This window comes from Ictalurus furcatus, chromosome 14 (genome assembly GCF_023375685.1).
Source record: "Ictalurus furcatus strain D&B chromosome 14, Billie_1.0, whole genome shotgun sequence".
Classification (NCBI taxonomy): domain Eukaryota; kingdom Metazoa; phylum Chordata; class Actinopteri; order Siluriformes; family Ictaluridae; genus Ictalurus; species Ictalurus furcatus.
In genome coordinates this window covers 4,142,667-4,160,495 of record NC_071268.1, presented here as the reverse complement: position 1 = coordinate 4,160,495, position 17,829 = coordinate 4,142,667, and the positions used below count along the sequence as shown (strand labels likewise).

The following is a 17,829-nucleotide window of genomic DNA, read 5'->3' as shown; positions in this document are numbered from 1 at the left end:
GATACTGAAGCATCACGTGGGTTCTTCCAGAAGGACAAAAACCACGACAAACATCCAACGTTAACAAAGTAGCTCGACGACAACAAAGTACTGGAGCGGCCATCACAACGCCCTGACCCGAATCCCGGAGAACATTCATGGACTGGACTGAAAAGTGTGTCCGAGTCACACCGGTTCTGTCAGGACTCGGTCCAACACCCGCCAGAAGAATCGAACTCCAACACGAGTATTTATTCACGTTTGACCCAAGGTTCGTCGGTATTCATGGTTTTCACAGAATTTTATCTCTGGACAAAGTTTCATGTTCCGTTCAGCTGGACAAATCAAACATTACAACAGTCATCTCACTCGGTGGTGCTCTAAAGCTTGTGCACCATTACGAATTTTCTATATTTTGGCATAAATCATCAGATGTCATGCAGCCCAAACCATGATACCACCACCACCACGTTTCACAGGTGGGATACGGTTCTTACTAGGGATGCGCCGAATGTTCGGCAACCGAAATTAAGCGAAATTAATAAGTGAAAAGGCCGAATAAATTTGACCGAACAATGATGCGTTTGATGACGCGACAAAATAGCCTAGCAACCAGAGTGAGACGCGCGAATTTCACGCCCTCGGTGAGGGGGCGCGCGCATGCACGAGCTACGTGCTCTTCGGATGTTTACCGTGGACACGTGCGTTTGTTTTGTTTCTGTCCTGTCACGTCGCGAGACGTAAGGGAGTAGAGTACGGAAGCAGGTAAAGACGTATTTATTTATTTAATCCAAATCGTAATCCAAAAAACGTAGTCGAGACAGGCAAAAGTTTCGGGCGAACGGCAAACAGGCATAAACGGGGCGAAGCAGGAATCAAAGCCGCGTCACAGAAAACAGGGTCACAACACAACAAGAAACATGAACTAGTACTACGGACTGGGAGCGGAAACACCAGCGGGGACTAAATGAACCGATCTATAGTTCAAACTAACTAAATCTATCAAGGACCATAACATTAACAACGTATCTAACTCTACTATATCTACTCTAATACTCTGTGAGGTGTACAGGGACGTGAGCGGTATATATCCCCAATATCATCAGCCGTATAGAACCAAATAGAACCATTTTCTGCACTTTTTTAATGCACTTTTTAGTTGTAGGCTACAGAGTGTTCCATTCTTTCAGCAGTCAGTCATAGGCCTAACATCGGCTATTCAAGGGGCTCAAAGATGACCACATCAAAATATTTTTATTTTACTCATATATTTATTTAAAGTTATATTGTGCCTTGTTGGTAGCCTGTGCCTGCTGGAATGAAAAAAAATGTTCAGTGTTAAATAAATATTTTGAAATTGTAGTTTTTGTAATTGATTTTTTTTCTTTGAAAAGCAAGACAAAATAGTGAAAAGCACATTTTGACGATTTAATTTACGTAATGGTGAAAAAAATGGCAAAACAAACGGAAAAAACGCGTTCGGTATTCGGCCACGTTTGTCATTATATTCGGCTTCGGCTAAGAATTTTCGTTTCGGTGCATCCATGGTCCTCGTGGGTCTCGCGGTCTACTTTTAGGAACTTGTGTGGAATATCCGATGATGTTTTAGGTCAAGTTTATTTCAACATTCAGTTAGGCTTGTGGTTGCTGAAAGTTTTCCGTAACGTCCATTTGGGATCGTTCGGCCAAAACGTTTGGAAAGCTCCGTATTCAATAAATAAATAAACAAACAAAAAGCAGTGTGTTCAAATTAAAATTCTTTATTCCTTTTTCTTTCACCAACCTTTCTCACAATGAAGCCAGATAGAAAGCTTTAAACTGTTCTTTTTCTTGTTTTGTTCCATGGTTGAATTTGCAACTTGAACGAAAAAAAAAACAACAAACAAAACAAAACAAATCCAGAAAGTGAGCGAGCGAGCGAGCGAGCGTTTTTTTTGTTGCACAGAGCGTATAGGAGCAGAGGCATTAGCATGCAGTCGGGTAAGCAGAAGAGTCCGTCGTTATCAGTGACAGAAGTGCTTGTGTGGTTCCACTCTCTCCCAGCAAGAGCCTTTATAGTTTTTCTTATTAACCCATATTTTCAAGAGTACAAACATGACAAAAAAAAAGAGAAGTGCACGCTGACATGACATGGTTTCAATACCTTTTTTTTTTTTTTTAAATTCATTATTATTTGTAAGCTGTTGTTAGAAGAGCTGATCAAGACCGCTCTGTGGGAATGTAACATTTTCACTGGGAGAGGGTTATTTATTTATCTATCTATTTATCTGCCACTCTGCTAGTCCCACACGCCACCCCTGATCACATGGAACTAGGCATTAGACATGAAATTCTTTTTTTGTTTCCCGCTAAATTTAAAAACCAGCCTCTTTTCAAGTCTTACAGTCACCAAAAAAAAAAAAAACCCACACATTTACATCATTGTTCTCTGCTGATTCTTTGGCTGGGGGATCATTTGCAAGATGTGAAAGCTTTGTTCTGCAAATAAGCGCTTCGAGCGTGTGTTTAGTGGTACGCAGGGGTGGAGGTTAACCGCTTCCTCCCAGCCAGTAGCCCGTGTGGACGGCATGACTGACTGAGAGGTCCGCTAATTCATATACGCTAGCAGAGTAAACATAAAACCCACTCCCCGAAAATAATAATAATAATAATAATAATAATAATAATAATTAAAAAATAATAATAATAAAACAAAAAAGGAAATGTGGAACACAAAAAGAAAACCCAGAAGACAACGAGGAAGCCACCGGACAGACGCCAAGACGTGCGTGAGTGTGTGTGTGTGTGATCTGTCTGGTGGCAGCCAAGCGTCTGTTCACGCCATGAGAGACGCGGTTCTGCGGGCTGAGCCTCACTTCAGCAGGGCTTTTATCGCCTCGCTCTCTGCTGCCTCGAACGCACTCAGCCCGTCTGGTCCCTTCCTCTCCTTATCAGCACCCTGTACACACACACACACACACACACACACACACGTTTTTCACGATAAATAGAGAATGTTTTGAGCTCATTAATGTGAACTAGGGTCATTACACTGCCCATAGTCTCTATAATTGCATGGAGAATCTAGGAGGATCAGGGAAACAGCGGAAGGGAGACAGACAGACAGACAGACAGAGAGAAGGGAGAGACAGACAGACAGAGAGAAGGGAGAGAGAGGACACAGTGCATTTGCATGTACTACACAAACACGTCCCTGCTGAACTGTCAGTCTATTAAATCTTCATGATGACTTGATGACAGAATAAATCTACGCCGTGAATAATGCAAGAGCGGCGTGCGGTGCGTTCGGCGTTTCTACCCGTCTGCTCGGCCCTGCTGTAGGCAAACATTTTGCATGGCGTTCTTAACCGCCGCATTCTCCATCATGACCCGCTTTATTAGGAACACCCGTACATTCATGCAGTTATCTACAATCAGCCGATCTTTAGATTAGATACTGGTACCAGCCCAATCTGATACCAACACCACCACCACGGTTAAAGTCAGAGCTCGGCATTACGAATACGACAGGAATGTGTTCACAGACACCGAGCTCTGCGTACTCATGACTTCGCATGTCGGTTGCCCTGTGCACCATTTCCTGCTTCTGAAAATGAAATACCGTTTGGGTTTTCCACAGTGAAGGCATAACTGACATTTTTAAATAGAGTAATATTCCTTTTTGTTCTCGGAAACCCCTCGAAGCCGACAGAAAGGCAACAGCAAGAACGCTGAGTATTTCTCCAGGCTTTCAGGGTTTTATCCAGCTCCTGTGCGTCAGTGTGTGGGTTTATCGCTACACCAAGATGAAATTGTACTCAACATTTTACTGAATGAGGCCCCACTTCCCAGGTGTTTTTTTTAAGAACTCGCACCTTCAGAAGTGCTGTTCAATACCTACTACAGTTTAAACTGTAGTCCTCCTGTAGTCTAAATCGTACATAATATTAAAAAAAAAAAAAATCATTCATTTGGAATTCAACTGTCTGGAGCTACGGCTCGACGGGAGACCATTGGACAAGCGATGTCGATAATTATCAGCATTTTTCTCTTCTGAAAATTCCTGAGACAACAGCTAGTTCCCAGGTAAATATCGACACCTGATTTATGAGTGACAGATTTTCCTTCAGAGCATCAGCAGAACTCGACCGCCTCTGCCTGGAATCGAATGGGACGGGTTTATTTTCTCCAAACACGGCCCTTCTCTAAAGCGGTATCAAAAAACTGCAGCAACGGCAGAAAACAACTCGAACCCGTTCACTTAAAATCGGCGCTTTCTTGACTTTCGCACGAGAAAGGAGGCGAAAGATCAGACCCGAGACGCCCTACGGATCGTTCCGGATTCACGTGTGCTTCACAGGGCTCGTACAGATGCTTCATCATAAAAATTCCAGGACTTTCAAAAGACTTTTCAAGCACTAGGTTTTGTTTTCAAGGATTATACAAGAGCGGTCATGCGAACAAAATTCCAAGAAATGTAATAATAATAATAATAATAATAATAATAATAATAATAAAGTATTTCAAATGTTTGGTTTGCAAAGATTTACATATAGAAGGTGTAAGATTTATTATTTGATTCCTTATTATTTGTCTCTCTCATTAATCAGATTCCATCAAGGAGGAATAATCAATACTTCCCATACGCCAATAATAATACATGCAAACGATAAATTTTAACCATCATGGTGTTTTTTTAACCACTGATGAATGAATGGATCGTGGAAATAATAATAAATATGCTAAGACAGTGTTGTGTTGCATATTAATAACGGAGCGCCTGTAACACTCTCTGCAGCAGAGAATAAACTCCGATGTTGGTTATTACGTCACGTCACAGACTGTGTGTCCGTCAGACGGTCACTTCCTGTCCCGTGTGAGCTACAACGAGGCTCTTAATTCGTGTGAAGCGAGCGGGCACTGCAGATACGCAGTGAAGTGCACCGTTATAACTGGACCAAAAAAAAACACAACACAACAACAACAAAAAAGTTAAAGGAGTGTGAAAAGTGGACCGGAGCGGTGTCGGTCACAACGAGTAAACCAACGGGTCTGCAGCGGGGTGTCGTATTGAATCCATGTCTCTGTACCTTCTCTAGTAAGATTCTGACGCAGGTGAGGTGACCCTCGTAAGTGGCAGACAGCAATGGAGTGATGCCATGTTTGTCTGGAGCCTGAGAGAGAGAGAGAGAGAGAGGGGGGCGGACATGGGTGTTAGTTTTAGTGCACAGGAAGTTACTGCTGGATTCATCAATCTCCTGTGGACTGCTAGGTTTAATCTTCAGCGTAAAGGCAGCGGGAGAACTGTACAGTTTCAACATGAGCTTACATTCACATCTGCTCCTTTAGACAACAGGAACTCCACCATCTCAGCCTGGCCGCAGTCCGCAGCGTAGTGCAGGGGCTTTCTACCGCTCTCCAGCGTCCGGTTCACATCCTCATCCTGCAACACACACACACACACACAGTTTAAGGTACAGTTCTCAAAGTTTCCACTTGTATACCTTCAATGTTCACGGAGAGAAAATCAATACACCTTCTAAACTGTTTAAACTTTTTTCCTATGAAATTCACAGACAGGATGAAATGTCAACACAAACACACACACGGCAGCACCTCAAAAACCAATCAATGCGTGCTGCTGACCTCATCACCTCCACTCTCTCCCACAACGCTGCCCTCCATCCCTTCATCCATCACTCGGGGAATTGTGTCCGCTCGAGCCAGCCTCTGAACTCCATACACACACATTTCTGCTGGATAAACGTTAAAGTCCTCCCCCCCCACCCCCACACCCCCCTTAGCTGAGGTCTCGATCTCTATCTCCTTTCTGCTCATGTCTAGGTCCACCGTTCTCTTCCTTCTGTGAGAACTCGAGCTTCTGGTTAGTTAGGTAATTAGGAGGAACTGTACACACCCATATTCCCTCTCGCATTCTCGCACCGCAGGGTCTCTCTCTCGGCCACAGTGAAGACTCACGTATATGCCTGCGAGATACAAACCACAGATGCCCTCTCACACACTGTGCATGCACAACCAAAACTGATCTGCAGTACGCGTGGCAGGTTTCTTCCTCCCGCAGAGCAGTCGAAGGTCGCTGGCGGTCACGAATTGTGCGATGGAACGTTTGAGCACAAACCTTGTGCACTCGCGGAGGTAGTCCTGTGACTGCGAAAACCGGCGTCGATGCGATTCAGCGCCATACTCTAATCAGCAAACGGCATCAAAAGCTTCTGCGCAGAGACACTGACCAGATCGGCAACACAGATCAATATCTACTTCCCTTCGCACCATCTGGATATTTTAATAAAGAAAGATTTCTGGCCTATGAGTTTTCAGTACTTGGAGAAGTAATTGGGACAAACTGTCCTCTCGGCTGTTCCGTGGCCAGGTGCGCGTTATTCCCTCATTATTTCACGTATAGGTGAGCAGATAAAAAGGTCTAGAGTTGATTAAGCGTGGTATTCGCATTTGGAATCTGTTGCTGTTTAACTCTCAAGATGAAGTCCAAATAGCCGCCACTGCCAGTGTCATCATGAGGCTGAAAAATCTGCAAAAACCCATCAGAGAGAGATACAGCGAGAGAGACAGAGAGAGAGAGAGAGAGAGAGAGAGGGAGAGAGAGAGGGAGAGAGAGATTGCAAAAGAGAGAGCAAGAGAGTGAGAGGGAGATAGCGAGAGAGACAGTGAGAGAGAGAGAGCGTGAGAGACAGTGAGAGAGAGAGCGTGAGAGAGACAGCCAGAGAGAGCAAGAGAGCGCGCAAGAGAGACAGTGAGAGAGCAAGAGAGACAGTGAGAGAGAGCGCAGGAGAGAGAGACAGCCGGAGAGAGCGATTGAGAGAGAAATGGCCAGAGAGAGACAGTGAGAGAGAGACAGCCAGAGAGAGAGAGAGAGAGAGACAGAGAGAGACAGAGAGAGGGGGAGAGACAGTGAGAGAGATATAGCAAAAGAGAGAGAAAGAAAGTGAGAGAGAGATAGCGAGAGAGACAGTGAGAGAAAGCGCGAGAGAGACAGTGAGAGAGAGCGTGAGAGAGACAGTGAGAGAGAGCGTGAGAGAGACAGTGAGAGAGAGCGTGAGAGAGAGAGACAGCCAGGGAGAGCGAGAGAGTGCGCGAGAGAGACAGTGAAAGAGCAAGAGAGACAGTGAGAGAGAGAGACAGCCAGAGAGAGCGAGAGAGAGAGAAAGAGAGAGAGAGAGAGATAGCAAAAGAGAGAGAAAGAGAGTGAGAGGGAGATAGCGAGAGAGACAGTGAGAGAGAGAGACAGCCAGAGAGAGCGAGAGAGAGAGAGAGAGAGAGATAGCAAAAGAGAGAGAAAGAGAGTGAGATAGCGAGAGAGACAGTGAGAGAGAGAGAGCGTGAGAGACAGTGAGAGAGAGAGCGTGAGAGAGACAGCCAGAGAGAGCAAGAGAGCGCGCAAGAGAGACAGTGAGAGAGCAAGAGAGACAGTGAGAGAGAGCGCAGGAGAGAGAGACAGCCGGAGAGAGCGATTGAGAGAGAAATGGCCAGAGAGAGACAGTGAGAGAGAGACAGCCAGAGAGAGAGAGAGAGAGAGACAGAGAGAGACAGAGAGAGGGGGAGAGACAGTGAGAGAGATATAGCAAAAGAGAGAGAAAGAAAGTGAGAGAGAGATAGCGAGAGAGACAGTGAGAGAAAGCGCGAGAGAGACAGTGAGAGAGAGCGTGAGAGAGACAGTGAGAGAGAGCGTGAGAGAGACAGTGAGAGAGAGCGTGAGAGAGAGAGACAGCCAGGGAGAGCGAGAGAGTGCGCGAGAGAGACAGTGAAAGAGCAAGAGAGACAGTGAGAGAGAGAGACAGCCAGAGAGAGCGAGAGAGAGAGAAAGAGAGAGAGAGAGAGATAGCAAAAGAGAGAGAAAGAGAGTGAGAGGGAGATAGCGAGAGAGACAGTGAGAGAGAGAGACAGCCAGAGAGAGCGAGAGAGAGAGAGAGAGATAGCAAAAGAGAGAGAAAGAGAGTGAGATAGCGAGAGAGACAGTGAGAGAGAGCGTGAGAGAGAGAGCGTGAGAGAGAGCGTGAGAGAGACAGCCAGAGAGAGCGAGAGAGCGCGCGAGAGAGACAGCCAGAGAGAGACAGTGAGAGAGCAAGAGAGACAGTGAGAGAGCAAGAGAGACAGTGAGAGAGCAAGAGAGACAGTGAGAGAGAGCGCGAGAGAGCGCAGGAGAGAGAGAGAGAGACAGCCGGAGAGAGCGATTGAGAGAGAGATGGCCAGAGAGAGACAGTGAGAGAGAGATAGTGAGAGAGAGACAGCCAGAGAGAGAGAGAGAGAGAGAGAGAGAGAGAGAGCGCGAGCGAGCACACACATCAGGTGTGGTTAAATCAATTATTTTTAAAAAGAAAGAACCGCGGAAAACAATTGTGGTGGGTGACAAGAATTCTTTCCCCGGTGAAGAAAAGCCATTTCAGAACAGTCAGCCAGATGAAGAACATCCTCCAGGAGGAAGGTGGATGTGTGTCTAAGCCAACAATCAGCAGAAGACTTCACCAGAGTAAATACAGAGGGTTTACCACAGGATGTACCAAAACAGGAAGACCAGAAAAAATGTATGGAGAAGGAAAGGAACTGCTCCTGATCTGAAGCATAAAACCTCACGTCATGGCGCGGGTGTGTACGACTGCCAATGGAATCGTTTCCCCGTGTATTTCCTGATCCCGTGACGAATGAGAAAATCAGCAGGATGAAAAAAGGGCCTAGTGTATTTATCTGCTCAGATTCAGCCAAATGCTTCAAACCCACTGGATGGCGCTTCACACTGCAGATGGACAATGACCTGAAGCTTACTCTGAAAGCGTCCCAAGACTTGGGTTGGTCAAAAAGCCCATCACTTGAGCAGAATCCAGTTGAGCTGTATTTCACTTGCTGCAGGAAAAACTGGAGACAACCAGCCCAAGAACATGCAGGAACTGAAGACAGCAGCAAAGACCTGGCAGAACCCCGGTGTCTGGTGATGTCCGGTCGATGGGTTCCAGACTTCAGTCGTCGACTCCAAAGGATGCACGACAAAGAATTAAAAATGACCACTCAGTTTATGATCGTCAGCTTGTCTAATTACTTCTGGTGCCTTAAACGTGGGGGACAACATCTTAAAGTGCTGCAATTCCTACACCTTTCACCCAACTTGGATGTAAAGCCCCTGAAATTAAAGCTGCATTTTAATTTCAACTCAAGTACACTGGGGTAGACAGCTAAAATAACACTAGCTTTGTCAATGTCCTAATACTCATGCAGCTGACGGTGTATGTGTGGTTAGCATTGCAAGCAATTCAAGCGTCCAGGTCGTATTTTAAAGCGCGGACCGCGTTTGCGGCACCCAGTGGCACAAGTTCTCTATTTTCATTTCTGTGGTAACACCGACAGGAAAAGGGCTACAGAAAGTTTACTTCCTGAAGCTACCTTACACTGACAGGGCAGACCCCTGCTCCACAAATGCTGTAACCTCAGATGAGCTGCACAAAACTGTGAAAGCGCTGTGAAAAAGTATTTGCTCCCATCCTGACTTCTTCTGTTTTTGCGTATAGCCCATACTAATTAGTTTTAGATCTTCAAACGAAATACAACATAAAACAGAGGCAAACCGGGTAAACACAGAATACAGTTATTATTATTGAAGCAAAGAAAAAAAAAAGGGAGATCAGTCTTTCACTTACTTCTACGACTAGGATTTATTCCTATTCTTTGGGATCATCGTCTTGCTGCGGAATCCAGTTGCGCTTGAGTTTCAACTTACGGACTGAAGACCGGACATTCTCCTTTAGGATTTTCTGCTAGAGAACAGAATTCACGTTTCCCTCAATTACTGCAAGTTACCCAGACCCTGAAGCAGCAAAGCATCCCCACAGCATCACACTTCCTCCACCATGCTTGATCATATTTATGATGATGTTTTTGTGGAATTCTGTGTTTGGTTTATGCGAAGTAATGAGAGCCCTGTCTCAGACAGGTCCACTTTTGACTCATCAGTCCACAGAACATTCTCCCAAAAGGTTTGAGGATCATCAAGGTGCGTTTTGGCAAAAAAATTCAGAGGAGTCTTAATGTTCTTCTGGGTTAGCAGTGGTTTTCACCTCGCCACTCTTCCATGGAGCCATTTTTGCCCAGTGTCTTTCCGATAGTGGAGTCCTGAACAGTGACCTTTATTGATGTAAGGGAGGCCTGTATTTCCTTTGATATTGTCCTTGGCTCTTTTGTGACTTCCTGAATGAGTAGTTGCTGTGCTCTTGGGAGGAATTTTGGAAGGTCAGCCACTTCTGGGTTTTTCCATTTGGAGATAACGGCTCTCACTGTGGGTTCTTTGGAGTCCCAGAGCCTTAGAAATAGCTTTGTAACCCTTCCCAGACTGATGTATTTCAATCACCTTCTTCCTCATCATTTCTGGAATTTATTTCAACTTTGATATAGTGTGTTACTGGGTAAGACCTTTTAACCAACTTCCTTCTGTTGAAAAAGTTCTATTGAAGTATTGATGTGATTGAACAGGGTTTGCAGTAATCAGGCCTGGCTGCGTCTAAGTCCAGATGAACCCCATGATCAATACAGTTTCATAGATTTGGGGAATTATTAACTATGGGGGCAAATACATTTTCACACAGGCCCAGTTGGTATTGGATTTTTTTTTTTGCTTCAATAAATAACATTGATCATTTAAAAACTGTATTTTGTGTTTACTCAGGTTGCCCTGGTTTTATTTTAGATATTGTTTTAATTTCTGAAACGATTTAGTATGGGATGTACACAAAATCTGAAAAAAAATCAGGATGGGGCAAATACTTTTTCACAACACTGGATGCTAGTACATGTTATTACTCAAGAATATGCCCAATAAAATGGGAGGCGAGAAAGAAAAGGTTATTGAAATACATCGGTCTGGAAAGGGTTACGAGGCCGTTTCCAGGGACTCCACCAAACCACAGTGAGAGGCATTATCTCCGAATGGAGACAACCCACCTACCAAAATTCCTCCAAAAGTGTATGGACGAATCATCCAGGAAGCCACAAAAAGAACCAAGCAGAACATCCATGTGAATACCTTATTCACATAGATGTTCTTCTGGGTTCTTTTTAGCATTCGTAATTCCACCATTAGATAGAGACTGGGCAAAAATAGTATCCATGAGAGACTTTCAAGGCAAAAACCACTGCCAGGAGGAACATAAAGGCTTGTCTCATATTAGCCAAAACCACCATGAACACCCACATGCCTTTTGGAATAACGTTTTGTGGACTGTTGAGTGGAAAGTGAAACTTTTTAGAAGGCATGCGTCCCGTTACATCTGCCATAAAGCTAAGACACGACAATAAGAACGTCACACCAAGAGTGAAACTTGGTGGTGGTAACGTGATGATGTTGGGATGCTTTTCTGCTTCCGGGCCGCATCACCTTCCCATAATTGACAGAACCCTGAATTCGGGTCCTACCAGAAAATCCTGAAGGAAGATGTCCAGTCATCAGTTCGTGACCTGAAGCTCAAGCGCAATCGGGTCATACATCAAGACAAGAGCAAAGCATACACAGAGCAGGTCTACCTCAAAAGTGGAGCGGCCTAGTCAAAGTCCTGAACCCCGTCGAGATGCTGTGGCAGTTCGTGTTCGGAAGCCATCCAACATGGCTGAACGAAATTAATTCTGCACTGAAGACTGGGCCAGAATTCCTCTACCGCGATGTGGAAGACATTTCACTGAGAGAACACACGGCGAGCGCATTAAGAGAAAAAGAGTGTGTTGCAGTGCACCTGTAGTGAACAGTATTAAGTCTGAGGTGGTTTTTTTGTGACACGGGACCTGCTGTTGATGGATGGTCTTCGGTTACACGCGTGTTGGCTGCTGTCATTTCTAATTAAAGCAACGGAGACTACAAACAGAAAGCGACCGGAGTAAAGCTCGCGCTGTTCGTCAACACTCAGCTCAGGCATTAACAGCAAAAAGGGGAAGTTGAACCACGACCGCGCTGCGTATTTACCAAAAACAAAAGCCGAAGACAAGAGAAGACGGAAGTTTAGAACATGTGTAGTCAGACTCCTAACTTCTGCTATCATACAAGTGAAAAATCACAACTCCACCATGAACAAGATGAAACACATGGATCTGCTAACATCTGGACTGTTCTGTTCTCACGTTCACCGCACGTAAAACCACCCAATATAAATTCGCACTTCCATCAGTGGGTGCATCATCATCCTCCTCCTCCTCATCCAGTTCTATAAAAGCTTCCAACTCCAGTTTACTTTTCTACAGAAACAGGGTCCAGAAATAGTTTCTCAAGCACTTCCAACAGCTTGAGTACTGAATGAAGAAAAAAAAAAATCAATCAAAGTGCAAGCTGGCCCTGGAACTTTTTTCAGAGCCAACCGAACACCTTTGGGATGAACTGGAACCGGAACCTCTTCGAAATCAGTGCCTGACCTCAACCTCGCTAATGCTCGTGTAGCTGAATGAGCACAAGTCCCCACAGCCACGCCCCTAGATCTAGTGGATCCCTTCCCAGAAGAGTGGAAAAGGGGACTAAATCTGGAATGGGACGATCAACAAGCACACACGAGAGTTACTGTCAGGTGTCCACAAACTTGTGGTCATATAGTGACTTGGATTCCTTCTTTCCTTTTAAGCTCCAGAGCTCAGATAAAACCACAAGAATGATCTTTTTTTTGTTTTAAAAATGGAGCTAACAAACAATAGCAGCTAGCAAATTAATGCTAGCTAGCAAGTTACACACACTACCTGCCTATCTACAGAGTCTCCTCCCATATGGTACACTGATGTACTGAATATTTTGCAGCTTTCACAATAACAATAATGTGTGTATATCACACAGGTGTCTAACGTTCGCATGGCCGACGTTCTCTCTTGATGCTCATCCGTAGATCATCACCATTGACGTTATTTTGTAAAGATCCGATACATTCCTTGTCGATCCAATTAATCCGAAAGCGTCGTCTTTGGTGGAGACGTTTTGGTAACGCTAAACTGATTTTAAGAATACACTGGTACGATGTTAGCCAAGTCCAACGTACACTCGACCAATTTTAGTTCGCGTTAACGGAATCGAAAAGTTCTCCATTTACTGCGACAGAACGCGAGAGCGTGTGAGATTGAGTTAAGGGGGCGGGGCTTCCAGGACATGTCTATTAATACTTAAGAGTTTAAATAAATAAATAAATAAATAAATGCATTCCAGATTCACGTCGATTGGCTCATGTCTCGCTTTACTGGGGAGAAGACGACTGATCTTATGGTGAATTTTTCAGTGCGAACTCGTTCATTCCAGAAAAGCAGAAAACTGCCGTGACTAATTATTTATCCAAACGGTAATCTTGCTTGTGTCTCGTGGCGAGGGTTTCCGTTTTTTTTTTAAACTCTGGGAGGACACGCAGCTAACAGCCCCCTCATCTGATTAAAGTTTTACACCAAATTGTGTTTATTTTGTTCAGGATATTGGCTATTACAGTAGGAATGTGCCAGTGATTGAGCCATTCAAAATTCACAAACATCCGCTAGGAAAATGTAGCTCACGGGATGTAGGAATGCTCATAAAGAGACGTTTTTTATATATATATATATATATATATATATATATATATATATATATATATATAAAAAACACACACACACACACACACACACGATGATGCTTTAACATCTGCAAAATAATAATAATAAGATAAAAATATTTAATTTAACATTGACAAGGTGGAATTTTTTTTTTATCATTTAGCACTTTTAAAGATTAAGTACAAAAGTTTACCATCAAACATTAACGTTATTAAAGAAAACACAAATAAATTTTTAAAATGTAATAAAAATATCACAAAATCTCAGAAAATCACATCGTGGCTTAATTTATTATGGTATAGAATTTGTATCGTTATATTTCCCCAGCGATCTGCTACATTAATGGGAATTGATGCCATGTATCAATAATAAAAAGTGGTGTGTTTTTTTTTTTAAATTAAAGGATCCAACAACCAATCACTGATCACCACTGATCCCACGGTCCAATCACTGATCACCAGTCATCCCAAAAACCAATCACTGATCACCATTGATCCCACGGTCCAATCACTGATCACCAGTCATCCCAAAAACCAATCACTGATCACCATTCATCCCAAGGCCCAATCACTGATCACCATTCATCCCAAGGCCCAATCACTGATCATCATTGGTTGTTCCACCTATGCATGGCTTTATTCATCATGGTTTTAAAAACAATGCTTGTCCAGTTGTTCCATCCCTAACGGTTTCCTTCGTGTTCATTTCCCAACTGTTCACTACTTCACTGCTTCACGTCGTCTGCATTCTTAAAGCGTCTGAGATTTTAACACAGTCGCATGTTATAAAAGACAATGTTAGCATCCGTTAACTTTAATCGTAGGAGAAAACGCATTCATTTCGAGCCTTTGCCGCTATTTTCGCCGTCCGCGTTTAAAATCGCAGGCAGTGACGTGGAAACGTACTATAGTATTTCGATGACGCGTCGGTGTCTCAATTACTCATGAGACTGTGTTCCTATCCTATGAGAAGATGCCGTCTCTTGACTAGTCATGACGGCACGAGTGTGTGGCACGGCTTTCTTCGCAATGCTGCCAGGGCTAGACTCTGGCCGTGGGCGGTTGGTCGGCGAGCTACCATTCCGACACTTCTCCCATCCGCACTGCCTCCGGTTCCTCCATGTTTTCCTCCATAGTCACACCACGGGGCTAACAGTTCAAATGGATGGGACAGAGGACCAATTAGCCCTGGGGATTCAGGAGACGTCTTCCACTTCGATGATAATAATAATAATAAGATTATATGTACGTTTATATACATACAATTATACGAAATTACGATTAATCCAATCACATTAAATCTGAACAAGAAACCATTTAATGTGTGACGTCATGTTCATTTAAGCCATGCGACACTCACAATCATGCTTCTATACTGAATATCACCACCGAGCCGATATTCAGTACGACAGCAAGTGGTTTATTGCTTTTACATACAGTCTCCTCCAAAAATACTGGAACAGCAAGACAGATTCTTTTGCTTTCGCTTTACACCGAAGACATTTGGGTTTGAGATCAGAAGATGAACATCAGACCATGGATCAGAATTTCAGCTTTCGTTTCCTCATGTTTACATCTAGACGTGTTAAACAACTCAGAACACGACACCTTTTGCTTCAAGTGTTCAAAAATACTGGAACATGTGACTGATAGGTGTTTCTTGGTGCCCAGCTGTGCCCTGTTAAATCGAATGTAATAGCAAAAAAAGAAGTAATAGCAAAAAGTGTGGCGAAAGAAAGGATCTGTGAATTTTACAGAGAGGAACTTCATCACGCAGTAAGACAATGATTCAAAACAGAACAAAAGAATTTATGATGAGGAACGAGGGGAAGGTTTTAGACTGGCCAAGTCAATCACCAGACTTTAACCCAACTGAGCAGCATCTCACCTCCTGAAGAGGAGACTGAAGGGAGAAACCCCCCGAAACAAACAACACCTGAAAGAACCCGTGGTAAAATCCTTTAAAAGCTTCACAAAAGAAGAAACCAACAGTTTTGTGAGCAAGTGTTATGCAAGCGTTATTTACTTGAATGTACTATTTTTCAATAGACTATATTTTCGCTCAACTAAACTTCGGGTGGTCCGTCAATGAAGGTGCCGAGTTCCGAGTCGTTCATCACGCCTCGATGTAAATATGAGGAGACGAGAGCTGAAATTCTGATCCGTCGTCTCGCACCGTATCATCTCTCTCACTGTTCCGGTGCTTTCCGAGGGGACCGTGTATGAGGAATTCATATCGAGTAAGTAATCACGGAGAAGAGCCACGATCACGTTCTAGCCTGTTCTAACCCGGCATCCCTTCATCCTTTTCATCTTTATCTGACGAGCGTTCAGGAATTACATCCGTCGAAAAAGCCACATCGTTCGCCACGTCCGACGACGACGCTAACTAACGCGCTAACGGATTCGAACCAGGAAGGTGGATTTTTTTTTTTTACGTGATGAACACGGTGAAACATAACCGCTTCCGGAACGCCGCTCGTCCAAACAGACCTGAACCGTCGTATACGAAGAAACGCGACCGGCGCGCGGGCTTCACGGACGCGTCACTCACTCGGACAAAACTTCCGTTCTCTCTTTATTCGGAGTGTCTTCGGAAATCCTTCCTGCTCCATGTAACTCGTTTGGATAGGCAAATGAACCCGGCGATTCGGGGAGTATGCAAATCGGCACGTTACGTCATCGAGCGACTGCTCGAGCTTGGTGCGACTTTCCCCTGAAACCTTACTGCACGTTAATCCTGTTTAAGGGGGTCGTATTTATTAGTGTATTATCGTGTGTGTTATTTATTATCGTGGTTATTAGTGCGCGCTAAGATGTCCGACTCGAGGCCTGACTGCGTGAACCGGAACAGAAATGGCTGATTCGTGTGGGGCAAACCGATACATCATAACACGCCCACTTCATCCATCCATCTGTCTATCCATCCATTCATCCATCCATCCATCCATATTCAGCTTCCCAGTCACGGCCGAGAGCTAGATATTGATGCTCTTCCCCCCAAAAAAACCCCTCCACCACCTTGTTATGAATGTCACACAATACCGAGAGATTAATATGTTAGCTACTAGATAGAGCAGCTTGATTTTAGCTAACAAGGCCTGATAAAGAGCAACACGGCTAGCTAGGCTTTTTGTTTCCTCTACAGTTATTCCGTGAATAAATCCACCGCCTCATTACAGCAGCACCGGTTAGTTATTAGCAAGCTAGCCTAAAAAAAACACACGTTCAACTTCTCCTGCTTGCGTTGCTAATTAAGTTAATGTTTACAAAACCGCATGTGGACCCCTGAAGTTCGCCACTAGACGTCAGCACGTTCCTACAGCCTTTATTATCTTTATTATTATTATTATTATTATTATTATTATTATTATTAGCTCAGGTTGTGCTCAGCGCGTTTCTCCATGAATTCAGCCTTTCTGCTCCAGGCTCCTACCTTTTTCAGTAACGTCTTCACCTCGTCCAGGTCACCATTTTTCAAAGCCCACATCAGCTCCTTGTCGCCCATGCTCTTCCACTTCTGTCGCTGTGCAGCGGAACTCACCGGCGGATCAGCTAGAAGCAACAATTCCAGCTAACAGTTAGCACTAGCGAGCTGTGACAGTTGGCTAACTTCAGACAATTCAAATCCTTTTATTGTTGTTGTTATTATGAGTATTATTATTATTATAACAACGCACGCGCTATTTAACCACGTGTAAAACGCGAGCGCGTGAACACTAACCGAACACGGTAACAGGTGACTTACTGTGTTTAACAGGGCGGATATGTGATTCGGAACAAAGTTTCAAAGACGTTAGAGAACGGGATCCGCCTTAGCACAGTGAAATTAGCAGCTTCCGGTTCTGCGGGTTGGTTCGATTTCAAAATAAAAGTCCTTGCCGAGGCCGAGGAAGTCAGAATCAGAATCGATTCTTGAAGACAGGTAATCTGATTTGGCAAGATATGCTAGGTTGGATTTATATTGGACTAGGTTGGACACACGCACACCCATTTAAATATACCAAATCACGTACACCTCTTACAGCTTTAGAAGTACAGTTAATTCACAGTTGGTTTTTTTTGAAGATCATCCCATTTGCACAAGGCTTTCCGAATAAAAGTCCGCGCCGAGGCTGAGGAAGTCAGATTCAGAACCGATTTTTTTAAGACATGTAATTTGACTTGCAAGACATGCTAGGTTGGACTTTATATATATATAAAGATGGTTTATATATATATATATATATATATATATATATATATATATATATATATATATATATATATATATATATATATATATATATATATATATAAACCATCTGAA

At 43.8% G+C, this 17,829-nt stretch overlaps 2 protein-coding genes across 2 annotated transcripts in view; one reads left to right on the top strand and one right to left on the bottom strand.

Moving 5' to 3' along the window:
- The window catches only part of chrm2a (cholinergic receptor, muscarinic 2a), a 207,159-nt gene that overhangs the window by 20,387 nt on the left and 168,943 nt on the right, over nucleotides 1–17,829 (top strand). The window lies entirely within an intron of this gene.
- Nucleotides 1,724–17,376, bottom strand: mtpn (myotrophin). The gene is made up of 5 exons (XM_053641686.1): nucleotides 17,269–17,376; nucleotides 16,957–17,075; nucleotides 5,288–5,401; nucleotides 5,049–5,132; nucleotides 1,724–2,917 (listed from the first exon to the last, which is right to left on the bottom strand). The coding sequence occupies exons 2-5, from the start codon at nucleotides 17,026–17,028 to the stop codon at nucleotides 2,831–2,833; spliced, it is 357 nt and encodes a 118-aa protein (XP_053497661.1). The 5' UTR covers nucleotides 17,029–17,075; nucleotides 17,269–17,376; the 3' UTR covers nucleotides 1,724–2,830.

Excerpts from the sequence above, each read along its gene's own strand:
- mtpn (XM_053641686.1), bottom strand. The coding sequence starts at position 17,028 with ATGGGCGACAAGGAGCTGATGTGGGCTTTGAAAAATGGTGACCTGGAC. Across the intron at positions 5,133-5,287 it reads CTAAAGGAGCAGATGTGAAT|GCTCCAGACAAACATGGCAT; the intron begins GTAAGCTCATGT and ends TCTCTCTCTCAG. Across the intron at positions 2,918-5,048 it reads TCAGAATCTTACTAGAGAAG|GGTGCTGATAAGGAGAGGAA; the intron begins GTACAGAGACAT and ends GTGTGTGTACAG.